Source organism: Kogia breviceps, chromosome 10, assembly GCF_026419965.1.
Source record: "Kogia breviceps isolate mKogBre1 chromosome 10, mKogBre1 haplotype 1, whole genome shotgun sequence".
In the NCBI taxonomy this organism is placed as follows: Eukaryota; Metazoa; Chordata; class Mammalia; order Artiodactyla; family Physeteridae; genus Kogia; species Kogia breviceps.
Window position 1 is genome coordinate 4,982,395 of NC_081319.1, and position 19,685 is coordinate 5,002,079.

A 19,685-nucleotide genomic window follows, 5' to 3' on the forward strand; every position below is an offset into this window, starting at 1 on the left:
CATCCTTCTTTAGAGTTGCTTCGTGCCAACTGTCTCCCATGTGGGCCAAGGCCCCTCGCCTCTGTGCCTTTGCACACGGCTCCTCTGGCCCTTCCAAACTCACCCGCAGCGTTCCCTCCTTCAGGAACTTTCCCTGACTGACTCTGGTCTGATTTGGCCCCTTGGCTCCCATGGGACTACCCCCCGGGTCTACCATGAAAGTCATTGAGGACAGGGCTGCAAATTCTTCACCACGGTATCCCCAGTGCTAGCACACAGTAGGTTCCCAATTAATGTATGAAGGTAGGGGAGGGAAGGTGTATCAGTCAGAATTGTGTTCAGCTACAAATGCCGAGAATCCTGACTATAGAGGTTTAAACAAAGTGGGGTTTATTAAATAACAAGAAAGCAGGCAGCTGCTGTCAAGGGCTCATCAGCTCAGTGACCCTGCATTTGCTTTGGCTTTTCCTCACTATCACAAGATGGCCACTGTAGCTCCTGCCGTCACATTCATGTTCAAGAAAGAAAGGAGAGGCAAGACACAGCACCAACACTCTTGGCCTCTTTGGTCAGGAGAAGCAAAACTCCTTCCCAGAACCCCATCAGGCTTCTCACTTCTTTTTGGCCAAAACTGGATCACATGGCCAATCCTAGCTAGGAAAACAAGTATCTACTTGATATGATATGGAAGAACAAAATTCAGTTTTGCTCACAAGAAGGAAGTCCAGGGGTGACGGAGGGGGGAGAAGGAATCAGGAGTGGGGGTAAGGAGGGTGGGTACTGGTTAGACAACCAGCAGAGGGCTTCATGAAAGAGGTGGTATTTGCGCGGTGCCTGGAAAGTCAGATACAATTTTGGTAACCAGGAAGAATGGCATGGGTGGAAGTCTGGAAGCTTGAAAATGCTGAATGTCACCAGGGGCTGCCACGTGACCGAGACAGCTAGAGCAGGAAAGAGGTAGGACGAGCTTGGCGAACTGTCGGTGTTTTTGCTGTCAGCCAGCAGCTCTCTTGCCCCTGTACGGCTCTAAGTCTCTTCCTCCACTCCACCTGAAATTCCACCATGAGAGATGATCTCAGCCAGTGAGATATACTGGACACCTGCTATGAACAAAGAGACCTTTTCAAAATGTAAATGTGCCCTGAAAGCTTGTGGTCATAAGTCATTCATACCTGGATATAGATTCATTTTATTGGCTAGTGACCTCCTAATGCTTAGCTGAATTCTGCCCTGAGAAATAGGAATTTTTATTCTAGAAAGGGGTAATGGAGCCTGGGCCCTAGGAGATGGGAGATGGGTGGGGCTGGGGCTGGACCCCGCATGTCCGAGGGTCATAGGAGGTCTGTAGAAGAGGGAACTCACCAAGCCCTCCTGTGGGCAGGCACTGGCCATCTTTCTTCTCTAAGGTGCTGCCATCGCCAGTTCACAATTGAGGTAACTAGAGCTTGGAGAAGGGGCCTGTGTCCTGCCTGCCAAGGTCATCTCGTGCACAGGTGACGGAAGTGGGGTTGGACCCTGGGCAGTCTCACCCCAAAGCATATGCTGTCTTGTTGCCGCACCCGGTCATAATAATGATCATCATCTCAGCTGGCATTTGTTCAACCTTTGCTCTGTACCAGGCATTGTTCTGAGTGCTTCATGGATTTTAAGGCATGCCATTTTCACAACAATACTATGAGGTAAACACTATCATTGTCCCCATTTTACAGGTGGGAAACCTGAGGCACATAAGAGGTTAAGTGACTGGCCCAGAATCCCACAGCTAGAAGTGTCAGATCGGATTCACAGCCAGGCAATCCAGCTCTGAGGCACGGGGAGGGATGCTACCTTGTCAATGTCTTGGTCTTGTGGTGGATTAAGAGTAGATTCTCTACTAAAAACAAACAAAACCCCCGCAAACTCATAGATACAGAGAAGAGATTGGTGGTTGCCAGAGATGGGGGGTTGGGGGTGGGCGAAATAGGTGAAGGGGGTCAAAAGGTACAAACTTCTAGTTACACAATAAAAAAGTCCTGGGCATGTAATGTACAGCATGGTGACTATAGTTCATAATACTGTACTGCATATTTCAAAGTTGCTAAGAGAACAGACCTTAAAAGTTGTCATCACAAGAAAAACAATGTTGTAGCTATGTATGGTGACAGATGCCAACTAGACTACTGTGGTGATCATTTTGCAACATATACAAATATTGAATCATCATGTTGTACCCTTGAAACTAATATAATGTTATATGAGCATTATACCTCAATAAAAATGTTTAATTAAGTTAAAATTTTGAAAAAAGAGTAGATTCTCTAGACCAGTGGTTCCCAAGTAGGGGTGATTTTTGCCCCCGGGAGACATTTGGAAACGTCTGGTGACATTTTTGATTGTCACAACAACTGGGGGGGCTGTTACCTGCATCCAGTGGGGAGGCCGCTAAACACCTTACAATGCATACACCGGCAAAGGATCATTGGTCCCAAACGTGGGGAGTGTTGAGGTTGGGAACCGAGGTCTAAACTTGCTAGAGAGGAGTGAATCTACCTCCTCTTGGAGTTAAGGCCTTAGTCTCAGAGCTGGGAGGAGAAGAAATGGCGGGGGGTCCTTCAGAACGAAGCCTGCACAGCATGGCTGAGATGCTGTAACAGAGACCAAATTCCTGGGATTACATAAGAGAGAAGCTCATTTCCTGTGCACATAGCTGACCAGAGACAGGTCCAGGTGCGCAGACGGCTTTGTGCGTGAGGCCTTTCAGGGCTCAGGTTGCTTTGCCTTGTTGCTCAGGGATTCCCTGGAGTGTTTATATCACTGACAAACTATGATGACAAAGGCATTTGTTGTTTCCCTTTCATCTTACTTGTTAACATGAAAGAAGTTATCAGCCAACATTCACGTCAGCAGTGCTCTTGTTCATCCATGATGTGAGCAGCTTTTCTGAATTTGGTAGAGATTGAGCATTTATTTGTAGTTCGATTTTGTGACACTATTGTTGGTGATAGATTTGTAAAAACTGATAGTAGATTTTGCAGAAATTCCAAGTCACACTGAAGCTAGAGGTGTATGAAATTCACAATAAAGAGGACTGTATTTTTATTTTTTGTAACTGTGCTATACATTGTTTTTAAAAAATTTTTTTTTTATTGTGGTACGCGGGCCTCTCTCACTGTTGCGGCCTCTCCCGTTGCGGAGCACAGGCTCCGGACGCGCAGGCTCAGCGGCCGTGGGTCACAGGCCCAGCCGCTCCGTGGCATGTGAGATCTTCCCGGACCGGGTCACCAACCCGTGTCCCCTGCATCGGCAGGCGGACTCTCAACCACTGCGCCACCAGTGAAGCCCTATTATTATTTTTTATTGAAGTATAGTTGATTTACAATGTTTCAGGTGTACAGCAAAGTGATTCAGTTATACATATACATATATAAGTATTCTTTTTCAGATTCTTTTCTATTATAGGTTATTACAAGATATCAAATATAGTTCCCTGTGCTAATCATTAGGTCCTTGTTGTTTATGTATTTTATGTATAGTGGTGTGTATCTGTTAATCCCAAATTCCTAATTTATCCCCCCATACGTTCTTTACATCAGTAAAATTTACAACGGACATATCTGTGTATGTGTACACTTTTTCCCCCAGAACCCTAGAACATCTGTCAGCTCACCACCACGCAGATCCCCTTCATTCACGGTCTGTTGGCAGGAATGTGAGTCACATGGTCCCAAGGCCACGCCTAGCTTCAAGGGACGCTGGGAAATACAGTCTTTAGCTGGGGGCCATGTGCCCAGCTAAAATCAAGGCAGCCCAACCATGGCAGCCCCGTGTATTTTCCCCAGAGGAGGGCACCAGCTCACTGAGGTTAGCTGTTTAGATTTTCCACGGCCACACATTTATGGCCTTCTCATGGCCTCATCTGAAGGCCGGCTTCGAGTTACCACTAGCTCGCACTCAGAATTTCAGGGAAGCACAGAGTATGGTGTCCTGAAGGGACAGATTCCCAGACGTCGTTCTGCACCTTCAAGTGCCTGCTTCCTGCCCTCACTTTACCGTTTGCATCTATAATCCTGACAGCCATGCCAGCAGGGCTTGACTTTGAGCAGTTTTGTGCTCCAGACCAATGTTTGGGGTACATTAAACAGAATGTGGGTTCTGGAGTCCCAATTCATGCAAATCTCTTCATCTCTTTGAGCCTCAGTTTCCTCCTCTATAAAAAGGGGATGATAAAATTTACCTTGCAGGGTTATTGTAAGAGTCAAGTGAAACAATCTTTTGGGAAGTTTTGTTGTCTAGAAACTACGATTCAGGTGTGAAGGAATTAATTCCAATTCCTAACAGACTGGTTTGTGATCAGGCTCAGGTGGAATTAATTACAGACACATAAGCCCTTTGTAAACTGTTAAGTACTGTACTGGTATGAGGTGGCATATTACATTTTTAAGTAATGAAAAATTATTGGTTATTTTATTATAACAAAAGAAATACTGACATAGAAAACAAACTTACAGTGACCAAAGGGGAAATGGGGGGAGAGATAAATTGGGAGTATGGGATTAACAGATGCACACCACCATATACAAAATAGATAAATAACAAGGATTTACTGTATAGCACAGAGAACTATACTCAATATCTTGTAATAAACTATAATGGAAAAACAAAAAACAAGGAAAAGAAAAAAAGCAATACTGCTAACAATTTAGAAAATGCAAAGTAAAAATAAGAAACTAAAAATACCCATAATACTACCACTCAGAGATAACTACTATTTATATTTTGTTATAGCTCCAACAATTATTAACTCATGGTCATGTTTGTTATATTTGGACCCCCACCTATGCCTTCCAACTCCCTTATTCAAATAATCAGATTATTTTGAAGCATGTCCCAGACATCATATAATTTCATCATAAACATTGCAGTATTTATCTCTAAATTTAAGAATACTTTAAATAAATATAACAATATAAATATCACACCTGAAAAAATAAATTCTCTAATGGAGGATGTTGATAACAGGGGAGGCTATGCACGTTTAGGAGCAGGGGATATATGGGCAACCTTTGTACCTTCCACTCAATTTTGCTGTGAACCTAGAACTGCTGTAAAAACTAAAGTCTCTTTTTAAAAAAATAAGCTCTTAACAGTATCAGAAGGTGATCATTATTCAAATTTCCCTGACTGTGTATTTCTTTTTTCATAAATTGTTCTTGTGCCTTTGAATATTGGATATTTATATTTTTCTTATTTATTTGCCAAGCTCTTTATATATTAAAGATATTAACTAAGGTAATATTAATTACTATTGTTATTCCTCCAGGGAAGGCCATGGAGACTTCAGGATCACTTCAAGACCACAGTCAAGTCCACGGAGAATCAGAAGATCTAGACCGTATGTTTGCTCTCTCTGACCCTCTGGGCAAAGCGACATGGGAGGTGAAGTCCAGCCGTAGGTGGAACAGAAGACCCTGCTCAGCTCATGCGGCACAATGAATGGCCCAAGTTACAGCTGAAACCTCTAGAGAAGTAGTGACTTTACACACATGCACATGTGTGGCCTTGGTCCAGTCTGTTCCCCAGTACTCTCTAGCTGTGTGGACCCTCAGTTGCTCCCCAAATCTCAGAGGCTCTGGGGGCTTGGACTGGCACTAGGGAGAGTCCTCAGAAGGTAGGAAGGGTCCTGCATGGCCCCAGAATGGGGAATGGGAAGGTTTAGGGCTTCATCGGATCCCACCTGCCCTGTAATTTACAGAGAATTTTAAATTGGCAGCTGTTTTACACAGTGTAGTGGTCTCTTGGGAAGGATGGAAGGCTTAGACTCCCCTCTCTGGGCTCCACATTCAGAGAAAAGTCTGCCTTTGGCCTTCCTAGAGCCTCTGAGACCTCTGAGAGCCCTGGTCTCCTGCATCTCCATTGGCCCTAGGGGTTTGGGAAGAGTGTCCCAGCGAATCCAGCCACTCCTGGCTCCCTACATCCATGTAGACCCCTGGGGAGGCCTGGGTGGTCTCTGGGGTGGGAAGGGCAGGAAACACTCATCCTTGCCTATGTGTGCCTCCCAGATGGAGAGACAGATTTCCACAAGCAAGACCAGGAAGCTGAGCTCTATTCTCAAGAACAAGATGAGAGAGGCAAGTCTTCCTCCTCTTCATCCTCCTCCTCAGGTAAAGCAATGATTTCATTAAATAAATCTATATTAAAATATTAAAGACAAGCATTTACATGGAAAAACCAATCTCCTGGACTTCCCTGGTGGCGCAGTGGTTAAGAATCCGCCTGCCAATGCAGGGGACACAGGTTCGAGCCCTGGTCTGGGAAGATCTCACAAGCCACAGAGCAACTAAGCCCTCAAGCTACAACTACTGATCCCACGTGCCACAACGACTGAAGCCCGCACGCCTCAAGATCGTGCGCTGCAACAAGAGAAGCCACCGCAATGAGAAGCCTGTGCACCGCAACTAAGAGTAGACCCTGCTCGCCGCAGCTAGAGAAAGCCCGCTCACAGCAACGAAAAGCCAACGCAGCCAAAAAAATAAATTTTAAAAAAAGAAAAGTTAAGAAAAAGAGAAAAAAGAAAAACCAGTCTCCTGAACCTCCCACCTCAGTACTGCAGCTCTGTTTTTCCATGTTCCCTTCCAGAGCCCGCCTCTCTGTACATGTAACTTGTACACAGTTATAACTACCATATAGGGACTTCCCTGGTGGTCCAGTGGTTTAGAATCTGTGCTTCCACTGCAGGGGACACGTGTTCGATGCCTGGTCAGGGAACTAAGATCCCATATGCCACATAGTGTGGCCAAAAAAAAACCACAAAAAATTACCGTATAGACAATTTTGTCCTTGGTTTATAATTTTTTTTGCTATCTTATCCTAAGCATTTTGCCATGTTATTCCATAATATCTTAGCGGCTATTTCTCATGCTTCCCAAGTAGCCCCTCAAGTGACTGCATCTCATGTAAAGGAACATTTAAGTTTCATAGGAGCACTTTGGAATCAGGGGCAGTGCATGTATCCATTCGAGCAGCCTGCAGGTTCATACCCTTTCTTTGCCACTAACTAGCTAAGTGTCCTTGGGTAAATTGCTTAAACCTGTATGCCCTGGGGTCCTCATGCATGAGTTGGGGATGATAACAAAAGTTATTATCTCATAGGATACCTGTGAGGATTACATTCTAAGCAAAGGCTTAGCACCTATCAGATAGTAATAGCTCTAAAAATAACTGCTATTGTTAAGATTCTCCCCCGCCCCAGTGTGTCATGCTCATGAGCGGATGCACAAAAGCCTTTACTTTTTGAATTTTTCATACAAATCAAGTCCTACATGCCGACTCCCACAAGCACTTTAATGGGTTTAAGAGGGATGAGCATCTCTAATTGGACTTTGATTACAAATTGCCACATTATTCTATGACAAGAGGCAGGATGTCTCTCTACTTTTATTTTTTTTTTTTAAATTTATTTATTTATTTATTTATGTTTGGCTGTGTTGGGTCTTCGTTTCTGTGCGAGGGCTTTCTCTAGTTGCGGCAAGCGGGGGCCACTCTTCATCGCGGTGCACGGACCTCTCACTATCATGGCCTCTCTTGTTGTGGAGCGCAGGCTCCAGACACGTAGCCTCAGTAGTTGTGGCTCACGGGCCTAGTTGCTCCGTGGCATGTGGGATCTTCCCAGACCGGGGCACGAACCCGTGTCCCCTGCATCGGCAGGCGGACTCTCAACCACTGCCCCACCAGGGAAGCCCCTGCTGTTGTTATCTTGATGTACTTCCTGATACCTCTTTTTCTGTGCCTAGTTGAGATCACATGTGCACTGATTTTTTTTTTTTTCCCGCACTGATTTTTAAGCACAGTTAACTTGGTTTCCCATAATTAAAAAATGTATCCATGATAGACCAGGAGGTCCCCAAGCCTGCTGAGGGACATCAGGACTGCTGGGGCCCTCTTGGTCATCCTGAGGAAAAAGGAGTCCTCTGGACCTGAAGCCAGAAACTCCTAGGCCTGAAACCCCAGAATGCTGACCAATCCAAGAGTGCAAACAACGCGGTCATTCTTCAAGGCTTAATCAAGCTCCTGCTCCAGGCGGGGCAGCCTTAGGACAGTGATACCCAGGCCTCATCCTTCAGGAGCTCAAGGTGGTTGGAGGGATGGGCACCAGCAGGGACCCTCATGCCCATTGTTTGAAGCACAGACAGTTGATGCTATAAAAACCCCAGAGGAGGGTGGGTAAGATGCGTGTGAGCTGGGGCAGCTGGAAAAGCCCTACAGGAAAGCTCCAGGATCAGGGAGCAAGTGGGAAGGGCATTCCGGGTGGGAGACAGAGCACGAGAAAACCCAGAGTCAGCGTGGCGATAGTGGCATCACAGAGTTGATGCAGCCCCCATACTGGGCAGGAGGGAAAGCACCTCAATAACACGATACTTCATAGCAAATTGTCTTATCTTAGTGAAAGCCAAATTGAACATAGTAAGTGATTTGTCTTAAGGTCACACCGAAAGTTCATGGCAGGTCCTGTCCCCTACCCCTCAAAGCAGAATTCTTCCCCCAGACCACATTCCTCACGTAAACTAGATTTTGAGAACTGACACCAGAATGATGTATTCCAGGCTCGATCCAGGCTGAGGTTCTCCCACAGCTTGTGTTTGTTTGTTCCCTGCAAAGAGCAGCAATGAGGACCAGCACCCCTGAGTAACTGGAAAATGTTGGCAGAGATGGGGGCTGGTCTCCCCTGCAGGGGCAGCTCACCCGGTAGGCAGTAGGTCTCACCATTTCTCCTTTTCCCACTTGGCTGATGGTTGAATTTCTCAGTGGGCCTGAGCATGTCCGTGTGAAGATTTTTTTTTTAAATAAATAAATACATTTATGTATTTATTTATTTTTGGCTGCGTTGGGTCTTCGTTGCTGCCCTCGGGCTTTCCCTAATTGCGGCGAGCGGGGACTACTCTTCATTGCAGTGCACGGGCTCTAGGTGTGAGGGCTTCAGTAGTTGTGGCACACGGGCTCAGTAGTTGCGGCACGTGGGCTCTAGAGCACAGATTCAGTAGTTGTGGTGCATGGGCTTAGTTGCTCTGCGGCGTGTGAGATCTTCCCAGACCAGGGCTTGAACCCGTGTCCCGAGCATTGTCAGGCAGATTCTTAACCACTGCGCGACCAGGGAAGTCCCCTGTGTGAAGATTTGTTCCTTGCAGCGTTATTTATAGTAGGACAAAAATAGAAACAATCTAACGTCCAACAACAGCAACATAGAGCAGTGATGCTACACCCTGTCCTGGTCAGAGCTCTGGTCTTCATACATCTCTAAAGTGAAAAAGAGAAATTCAAATCATAGAATTTGTTTGATCTCATATATACTTTGTAAAAATTCACACATACATGATTGTAAACAAGACTGGAAGGAAAAATATCAAAATGTTAATAGTGGTTATCTCTGGATGGTTAAATTATGGGTGATTTTTATTTTCTTGGTTTTTTTTTGAATTGACTTATACCATAGATATTTTACAATAATCTTGTTTTATTTTTATAACCAGAAGAATATAATTTTGTTTTTTTAAAAAATCTTTAATAAATGTTAGCCTAAATTGATTGTGGGAAGAAAAGAACTTGGGGGAAAGAGCCTGGATTAATGCCTAGTACAGATCCTGACACACACAAGGTGTTGAATAAATGCTCTCATGAGTCAGGAGCTGAGCTCTGGGTTCTATTTCTGGAGATAAAAATGATTAGAAATGCAGGCCTTGGTGACAGACCTGGGTTTGAACCCTGGAATTTCTGCTTCCTGACTGTGTGACTTTCAGCGAATAACTTAACTTTTGTGAGCCTCAGTTTCCTTATCTGTAAAATGGGGAGGGAGAGGTATTAATACCTTCTTCACAGCATTTCCAAGAGGATCAAATGAAATATTAACTATAAATTACATAGTTCAGTGTTGGTACATAGTAAGGGCTCAATAAATGGCGACTCTTATTACTGACTTTGAACGCGGCCCAGATCCTCTCAGGCCCCCAATTCTTCTTTAGTCAGCTGAACACAGTCACCTCGGGGTGTGTGAGGGGCGTCAAACAGAGCAGCAGGAAAGTTCTTGTACAGCTGTCTTGCCTCTTGAAGAGCGTCCACCTCACCCCCAGCACAAGGACTGTGTGACTTTTTAAGACTTCCGACGCCAGGAGAGGGAAGCCACTCTGGGGTGCTGCAACTGGGGGGAGCTGACTAACAGGCTTTGTCTACACCCAGGTGCTGAGCATGGGGAGCCTGACGTTTTGAAGGATGAGCTTCAGCTCTGTGAAGGTGATTGTTTGTCCAGTGGCTTTGGGGGAAACAATTAAACGAAGGACATGAAGACTTAGGGCTTTGTTGGGAGGAAACAAGGTGACGAGGGTGCTTCATGAGCTGAAAGTCCTGGGCAGATACAGGAGATGTGGCAAGGTGAGTGGTTATAACATGGGCAGATGGAGGTGGGGGCAGGCATTTTCTGCCCCAGTCAGGCTGTCTTGGAATCTCTTCTGATCTATAACCCTGACTTGCAGGTTGACTGTGACCAGTCACCCAACCTTTCTGGGCCTCAGCTTTCCAACCAGCAAGACGGAACTTAATCAGTACCCTCTCTCTTGGAATACTGGGTTGTTTAAGCATTCAAGGGAAAATTAAGGACCTGATTTCTACAAAACTCAAATTACGGAGTAATTGTCTCTAAGCATCATGATTTTTACAGCAAGCAGATATAAATATTATGGCACTTTGCTTGGTAGCACTTTGATGAGATGGAGGAATTTGTAGGAATGAACCAGTTTTCCAAAAAGCCTCATAAATGAACACTGCCAGATAAGAAAACCTGTTTAACTTTGTTTAATCCAACATTTATATAATCTGCTTAGTCTCGTAATGCCAGGTAATAACCCAAGAAATGCAACGGGAAACACATATACATTCAAAGAAATGGAAATGAAATATCTTAATATTCTGCATCAGGGTATTACCAGTGGCTGCCACTGGGTGGTAGCATTGTGAGTAATCGTCATACTATTTTCTTTCATCTGAATTTTCTGATTTTCTTCTTTTTTTTAAACAAAAACAGATACTATCTAATTTTTAAAATGTTGTTAATTAAGTAGTGTAAGAAAGTTTTCACTGAGTGTAAAATGAGAGGGAAACTGTTACATATACATACATTTGAAATGTTTTTTTCTCATCAAAAAGTAAGTCATGTTCACTGTAGAAAAAGTAGATATCGTCACGTATTTGTGAATTAATTCCCCCAAGTAATGAATTCCCCGCTCCGCCTCCCCCCACCCGAGACACCAGAGGTACTTGTTAATTATACTGCCAGAGTCTCATTTCATGCCGTTCTTGGTTTGCCTTCTGTACCCTTGGTGTTGGCCTCTCTGGTCACTTGCAGACAGTGGTTCCCGTTTGCACATTAGCCTAAAGACAGTTCAGCATACTGAGTGTTTATTGCCATGAGCTGAGTGCCCCCTTCAGGTGTTTGTCTCCTGGGGCTGATCTGGAGGGCGGAAGTGTACAGAGTGGGGACTCCTGCCTGCCCTTGAGGGGAAGGAGGTGACAGGCTAGGAGAGAAGGCACTGGGAATAGAGTAGGTGCCAAGAACCAGAGGGTGGGGACTTCCCTGGTGGTTCGGTGGGAAACACTCTGCGTTCCCCATGCAGGGGGCCCGGGTTCGATCCCTGGTTGGGGAACTAGGTCCCACATGCCACAACTAAGAGTCTGCATGCCACAACTAAAGTTCCTGCATGCCGCAACTAAGACCCAGCGCAGCCTAAGTAAATAAATATTTAAAAAAAAAAAAAAAAAAAGAATCAGAGTGTGAATGAGGTGGGAGGGCCACCCAGGCCAGATTAAAGGGAAGGCTGCACCTCAGGGCAGGTATAGGGCTCGATTCACCCTAGGCAGCCCAAACAGGAGCTCCACACTGGGATCAGGGGCTGGGGCCCCCACGGTACAACCCAGCTTGGCTTCCACAAGCTCAGGGCCTGGTGGGGCTGGAGCCACGTGGCTAAGTGTCCTCACCTGCATCTGGATAGGAATGAACAGGCACAGATTGCAAACGGGTGGCCTGTGTGTACAGATGTATATTATCTGGCTCACAGAGTATCTTTATTATTATTATTATTATTGTTCTTAATATATTTCATCACGTCTACAACTAACAGTTTTTCACATCTGGAGATCTATAAAATCAGGGTGCCTCTTAAAATCACTGGCAACTTGCAGTTATAATTGGCAGTAGTTTTTCTTCCATAAAATGACCTTATTCTCACAAACCCTGATATCTTTGATTCGATGGAATATGAATTGCCAGCTTTTTTTAATCTCTTTTTTTTTTTTTTTTTTTTTGGTACGCGGGCCTCGCACTGTTGTGGCCTCTCCCGTTGCGGAGCACAGGCTCCGGGCGCGCAGGCTCAGCGGCCATGGCTCACGGGCTTAGTTGCTCCGCGGCATGTGGGATCTTCCCGGACCGGGGCACGAACCCGTATCCCCTGCATTGGCAGGCGGATTCTCAACCACTGCGCCACCAGGGAAGCCCGCCAGCTTTTTTTAGAGTCAAGTTTATGTAAAAACCTGGATTTCTGGCTTCTCGTGGGAAATTAGAAGACCTGTAACATGGAGCAGGCATTGCTGCGGCAGCTTTTGGGGACTGCAGGGTGGTGCCTGCCCCTTTAGATGAAAGAGGAACCCTCCAGTTTGCTCCAGTTCCCCCTGCAGATCAATGGAAAGTCTCTGGGTGAGAGAGCTCCACTTCCCTGCAGTGTAACTTCTCCCCACCCAGAGGATACAAATATGCAGTCACTGATTTCTCTTCTTTGCAGGTGTCCCTGGGGAGGTGGTGCTGTCTGAGGAATCAGGTGAGTGTCTGTTAGGGGAGAGGGGTCGTTGGTACTGGCGTTGAACAAGGTCTGGGCACTGTCTTTCCCCCAAAAGAGGCAGCTGCTGTCAGGTGCACGGCTGTGAGAGATGGGACTCCAAGTCTGCTTGGGGCCTGGGGCTCTGACCTGGGCTCAGCAAGCAGGCGGGGCTGGCTGTGGCATGAGACGGGGCCGGTGGATGTTAGAAAGGAGGTCCAGGCAAGAACAAAGGGATTATTAATAACAGTCTATAGATACAAAGATCCCCTGGGGGCTGGAGAATTCAACAGGGGCTTTTCAGAGGTCACCTGTGGCACTCGTTAAGGACCCAAGCTGGCCTGGGCACTAATGTTGAGTTTTTAATTTCCAGGACTCCGAAGGAGAGGCTCTAACCCAGAGAGTGGTAAATATGCAAGCTCCTAGAGGAGAGCGGGAGGCGGCCTGGATTCCAGGGGGTGGGACGGAACCACAGGCAGCCTGTGGGGAGGGAGATCAGTCCCAGCAGCATTGCCGTCACCAGCCAGAGTGTCACCGTGATCCAGGAAAGGGGGCTCCGGGCTCAGAGGACATGGAACAGAACAGACACAGGCCTGTGGAGGAGGAGGGCATCAGTGGGGGTCAAAGGATCAGCCACCACCCCACCTTCAAACTTTGCCCTGACCAGACCTGCAGTGAGTGCCCTCTGACCCAGGAAACCGAACCTGGGAGAGCCATTCTCAGTGAGGCAGGGGAGCGAGAATCCCACCAGCTATCCCGTGTCAGAGTTAAACCCTCGTCTCTCTCTTGTTCCCAAGGAGAAGTGGAGCCCTGTCAGTTAAGAAGACTAAATATAAAGAAAGATGGTAAGGAAATTGGGGTTCCAGGGCTGCTGCTTTTGTCTGGTCCAGATTTCTCTGGGTAGAAAGTCAGCTGGTGGCCTGGAACGACAGTAATTGTGGCCCACCTCTGCTGCGGGCCCTGCAGTTTGCAAAATCCTCAGCTTAGAATCACCTTGAGAAGGTGGTACAATGATTCCTGTTTTGCAGATATGGAAACTGAGGCTCAAGGACGGGGAGTGGTCTTACAGCTAGTGAGTGACACAACTTGGGCTTGGATCCTGGTCCTGTGCTCTTTCTGCTGTACACAGAGTCACTAGCATGATAAAGGCCCTCCAGGCCTTACGGCCATAATGAGGAGCTGGGAACAGGCTGGGCCGCGGCAGCTGTGAGGTTAGATTAGACTGGACTCTAGGGAAGGAGTGATGAGAACCGGAGGGACTGCCTCGACTCCAGGCCTGGAATCGTGGGGGCTTCGGGGAGGAGGGTGAGGGTGGGAAGGGAGACCATGTTTTTTCAGGGGGGTTTTGGGAGGTTTTTTTTGGCCGCATTGCGATGCATGTGGAATCTTCTTAGTTCACCGACCAGGGATTGAACTCAGGCCCCAGCAGTGAAAGCCTGGAATCCTAACCACTATGCCACCAGGGAACTCCCGAGACCATAGTTTTTGTTTTGTTTTGGTTTTTATATATAAATTTATTTATTTATTTTTGGCTGCATTGGGTATCCGCGCACAGGCTTTCTCTAGTTGTGGCGAGCCGGGGCTCCTCTTTGTTGCGGTGCGCGGGCTTCTCGTTGCAGTGGCTTCTCTTGTTGCGGAGCACGGGCTGTAGGGCGTGCAGCTTCAGTAGTTGTGGCTCACGGGCTCTAGAGTTCAGGCTCAGTAGTTGCGGCGCGCAGGCTTAGCTGCCCCGCGGCATGTGGGATCTTAGTTCCCCGACCAGGGATCAAACCCACGTCCCCTGCATTGGCAGGCAAATTCTTTACCACGGGACCACCAGGGAAGCCCTCTAGAAATATTTTGAGTTGTTCAAAAGCCTGCCTTTAGGGAGTGGGAGACCTGGGTCCGAGCCCCTGGCTCTGCCTCCATCCAGCTACATGAACCCGGACGTGCTGTGGAGCTGCCCCGGGCTATGAAATGAGCCTCATCCCACTAAAACCGAGATTCCCAAAGCTCAGGCCATGTCCAGGTTGCTTCAGGACATAGCATTATACTCCCAAGTGAGAAGGTGACTGCCCTTTCCCCTCTCTTTCTCTGCTTGGAGCCCTCGGGCCTTTAGTGCCACCCTGACCCTTGCTCACTGCCCTCCGGACACAGAGATCAGGACTCTGCGCGCAGAGCCGTCTGCAGGCGGCGGGCGGGTAGACCTTCACCGTCTTGCTTTATGGGCCTTGTGTTTGTTTTTAAGACATGGGATCCTAGTTTCCCACTTAGTGTTGTGACATGAAGTTTCCTTTTCAAGTAAATCTATTTAAGGAAAAATAAGAATCTGCTTAAAGAAAAACTTTAAGTAAATAGTACAAGTGGCCCTTGGGTAGCATGAAACTGTGACGGTCATAAGCAGTGCTACGTAGAAATGACACAACCCACAGAGGTGGTGTGTGGATGGCTGAAATCAGAGAAAACAGACAAGGGTGATCCCCTCGGTCCCTCCTGCTCCAGTACACCTTGGAGTCCTTATCCTAGCCTAATCTCTTCAGCCTCCAAAACTTCTAGTTCCCTAAAACTTGAAGTTCTCTTCCCAGAAATTCACTCACCCTCCGCTCACCTGGTTGAACCCTTCACTGTACTGGGTCTGTGCCTTGGTCCCACCTTCTTACCTGTCTCATGGCACGTGAATGCGTGCGCGCGCACACACACACGCACACACACGCACATACACACACACACACACACACACACACACACAATCTTCCCTTTCATCCAACTCCTACTGCTTTGGCTGTCTTTAAGGCTTAGCTCAAACTCTCTTTCTTCCATTAAGCCCTCCTGGACTGCCCCATATGGTGAGTCCTGAATGTTTATGACATCTTACAACTGCATCCAATTCCACAGTGTGGGTACCTTATAATGTATTCACCGTTCCCCACTTGATAGATGTTTAGGTTATTTCTAATTTTTTGCTCTCTCAAACTAAGCTGCCCTACCCATCCAGCCCTCTGTTTGGTCTTACATTTCTCTGCAGTCTCTCTCTTTTTAAAAACACTTGTATTTTCTAAGTATTTACTCATAAGAAAATGGGGGAAAGATCCAGGGAGAAATTCTCTGCTAGGAATTCATTTTGCATTTCTGAAGATTTGGGTGAGGAAAGAGTTTTCACCCCCACTCTGTCACATCTCTGAACAGACCTAAGCCTGATGCTTTCTTAAACATTAAGTCTAGTTCTGCATGACGTTTTTTTTCCCCTAAAGGACAAATTGATTTCAGAGCCAAGAATGTTCTAGAAATACTCTTTTGATTTTCCCCCCGGAAAAAAAATAACAAAAACAAAACCAGAAATACCCTCCTCACTTCTGTTCACTTGTCTTCCACATGCCACCTGACAGCAGTGATATGTAGTCTCACTCTGCCTTTTACCATTTACAAAGCACTTTCCCCTCCAAGACCCCCATCCATCCCACCGTCAGTGGTGTACAGGTTGCTCTCCTTGATTTATCAGTGAGAACGCTGAGGCTCAAGGGAGTCAGGACACTTGTCCAAAGTTCACAGCACATCAGTGGCCAAACTGGACTAAAGTAGGACACATTCCCAGCAGCCTTGGCCACTCAGAGAGCCTGCCTCGTTCCAGGCAACTGTCTCTGAATTGTCCTCTCTTTTTTCTTTTTCTTTCTTTCTTTCTTTTAAAAACCTTTTTGGCATCTCCCCTATCACAACCCTCTGCCTGGGTCACGGCCCCTGTGTTCTCTCCCCTGATGACTCCCGCAGCTCCTGGCAAAGGGCAGGGCGGCCTCTTTCACAAACCGTCCCTGAATTCCTGCCCAGGGCACAGGCGCTGCCTCCCAGCTGCTCTCTCTACCTCCGTTAACTACTAGGAAGAGCCTGCAATGCTGCTTCTGGGCACCAGGCCCACGGAAACGCACACACAAGGGCACAGACACATTCATGTGCGGTGATGTTTGGTGCAGAAAATCAGTCCCTTCTAGCTTCCTCAATGGGAGACTAGTTACATAAATTAGGGTAAGTTTATGCCATGGAACACTATGCAGCCATCAGAAAGAACAGGGCAGGGGCTTCCCTGGTGTGCAGTGGTTAAGAGTCCGCCTGCCAATGCAGGTAACACAGGTTCGAACCCTGGTCCGGGAAGACCCCACATGCGGCGGAGCAACTAAGCCCATGCACCACAACTGCTGAGCCTGCACTCTAGAGCCTGCGAGCCACAACTGCTGAGCCCGCACACCTAGAGCCCGTGCTCCGCAACAAGAGAAGCCACCGCAATGAGAAGCCCGCATATAACAAAGGGTAGGCCCCACTCGCCGCAACTAGAGAAAGCCCGTGTGCAGCAACGAAGACCCAATGCAACCAAAAATAAATACATAAATAAATTTATATATATATATATATATACACACACATATATAAAAGAACAGGGCAGATCTGTATATGCTCAGAGATAGAAAGGATGGCCCCAATCTATCAAAGAGAGGAAAACAAACAATAGAGCAGCAGGTACACAAACTGATCCTGCTTTTGTTTTTTTTTAAATGTGCATGTATATACTTGGAAAAGTTTTGTCAATCACTGCTTGCTTTTAAGGAGTTGGATTAGGAAGGGAGAATGGAGCAACGTGAAACTTTTAAACTAGGCACATGCATTTTTTACAATTGTATTTAGCATCGTTCGACAAATAAGGCATGAGACACCTCTGCATGCCCGGCGCCGCTTTAGATGATGGGCAAAATCCCCAACCACCATCCTACAGAGTGGGTCAGAGAATACACACAGCAATGAAAGTCCAGCAAGTTGAGTGGTGATAAGTGTTAGAAAAATAATAAAGTGAGGTGAGGGCTGGAACGGGTTGGGCTTGTGCTGGTTTAGTTGGGCTGGTCAGGAGCAGCTTCTCTGAATACAGCTCCCTTTGAGCAGAGACAGGAATATTTTAGTTAATTAAAAAGAGAGAAAGAAGCAAACAGTAATCTTCACCTCTGCCTTTACAGATGAGTTTTTCCATTTCATCCTCCTCTGCTTTGCCATTGGGGCCTTGCTGGTGTGTTATCACTATTATACAGGTGAGTGGGGAGGCGGGTGAGAACGGTGGGGGGTGGGGGCGGGGGGTCCAGACTTGCAGGCTGACCATTCTCTCCCTCGCTGCCCCTGCAGACTGGTTCATGTCCCTTGGGGTCGGGCTGCTCACCTTTGCCTCCTTGGAGACCGTTGGCATCTACTTTGGCCTGGGTAAGACCCTTGCACACAGACTCTGGGAGGGCAGTGGCTGGGCCGGCCGCAGAGGCTCGCCAAGGGCCGGAAGGCCACGACCTAAACTTTTTGTAAAGATTTCTTTATGCTCGTGTTTGCTTCCTGACCCGCTTTCAAGGTCAATGTGAGGTCGTTGGCAAAACCCCATGGAAAAAATGGGCAGCTCCATAAAAATACAACAAAGACAGTTTAAAGTGGCAAACAAACAGAATTAGCCAGATACTGAAAACAAGGCAGTTAATGGAGTGAGGTACTGAATTCGCTGAGCTTCCTGGCATTGTTCTTGCTGCTCATGGTTGTTTTTAATAATAAGAACTCAATACCATTATCTAAGCTTAACCTGCAGCCTGAAATTCCACCATCAGAGCTTTGTTTGTACGGGTTAGGCCTTTGTTCAAAGGCAGGCGGGGGAGGTCTGCGGGGGAGGTCTGACTCCGGATCCCTCGAGGGGACACAAAGCTCCATCACCTTTCTCTCCTCATTCTTGACAGTGTACCGGATCCACAGCGTCCTGCATGGCTTCATTCCCCTCTTTCAGAAGTTTAGGCTGATAGGTAACTTTTACATTCTTCTATGTTCACTTTCTCTCCCTACCAGGGTCTTCTGTTGCAAATGAGGCTTAGCATACTGGAAAGAGCACAGCGCCTGGAGTCATGGGCTTGGGTTCAAGTCCTGCCTTCTTCAATTTACCATTTCTGGGGCTCTAGAGCCTCTTTTAGCCTCAGCTTCCTCAACTGGAAAATGGGTGTAATAATACGCACAGCACAAAGGTGTTGTGAAAATCAAATGAGGAATGGATGTAAAAGTCCTTAAGTCTGAACCATTGTAGGAAAGTGGAGGGGACCTGGGTATTCCTCATTCTCTCATAGAACTTTGCATCTCTCCAATCAGTATCTTCTTTGTGATTTTATTTGCCCAATTGGGGGTGAGAGGGGGTTTCAGTTATCTTACACTTGGCTGATGAGGAAACTCATTAGTCAGTTACACTCATCAGAGAGGTAGAGTGACTTGCCCAGAATCACACAGCTAGAGTGGCTGGGCAAGGCTAAACGAGATCCTCTTTCTTGACCAGCAGCTCTATGTCTACGATTAAATCACAAAACCGAGAAGCCAGGGGCTGTGTGCTTCCGTGTCATGAACTTTTGTCTCCTTTAATCCATCTCATGCATAAAGGGGAAATTTCTTGCAATGGCTGTGGGTCATGACTGCCTTATCCCAGCTATGAGGGGTATTTGGGCATCTGGGGTAATGGTGGGGAGGAGGCCTGGCTGCCTTCAGAATCCCATGCCATTCTGTGGGCTTTGCCTTCCAGGCTTCAGGAAGACCGACTGAGGCCAGTGGCAGGTGGGCAGCCAGGCCAGGCCCCGGTGTGACCACCAGTGCATCCTTTCAGCCCACGAGGACAGAGCAGCATCCTGGGAGACATGTAGGCGGGCTAAGCTAGAGCAATAAAGAGAGCGCTTTGCCTTCTATGTGGTCTGAACATTGGCACCAGCTGGGCCAAGGTGTCCCTCGGGCAGTGTTGGCACACAACCCAGCTGCCAGGATGGCAGGAGAGGGAGGGTGCGGGCCTGTGCCCTTCACGGGGCCTGGATCAGCAGGAGGACCCTGGGACATCACCCCTCTCGGGAGACAGTAGGGGAC

General features: G+C 47.1%; 1 protein-coding gene across 8 annotated transcripts in view; it reads left to right on the forward strand.

Annotated features, from left to right (window-relative positions):
* TMEM40 (transmembrane protein 40) overlaps positions 1 to 19,685 on the forward strand; it is a 48,795-nt gene that overhangs the window by 23,806 nt on the left and 5,304 nt on the right. For 4 of the 8 annotated variants that reach the window (XM_067043403.1, XM_067043402.1, XM_067043401.1 and 1 more), the window contains 9 exons: positions 5,279 to 5,350; positions 6,018 to 6,119; positions 10,186 to 10,239; positions 12,777 to 12,812; positions 13,183 to 13,215; positions 13,607 to 13,654; positions 17,783 to 17,854; positions 17,946 to 18,020; positions 18,533 to 18,595. In XM_067043403.1, the coding sequence (XP_066899504.1) occupies positions 5,279 to 5,350; positions 6,018 to 6,119; positions 10,186 to 10,239; positions 12,777 to 12,812; positions 13,183 to 13,215; positions 13,607 to 13,654; positions 17,783 to 17,854; positions 17,946 to 18,020; positions 18,533 to 18,595 (555 nt within the window). Of the gene's footprint in view, positions 1 to 5,278; positions 5,351 to 6,017; positions 6,120 to 10,185; positions 10,240 to 12,776; positions 12,813 to 13,182; positions 13,216 to 13,606; positions 13,655 to 17,782; positions 17,855 to 17,945; positions 18,021 to 18,532; positions 18,596 to 19,353; positions 19,512 to 19,685 lie in introns of those variants that run through there. The other 4 variants (XM_067043405.1, XM_059076133.2, XM_067043404.1 and 1 more) reach the window with 3 other exon arrangements.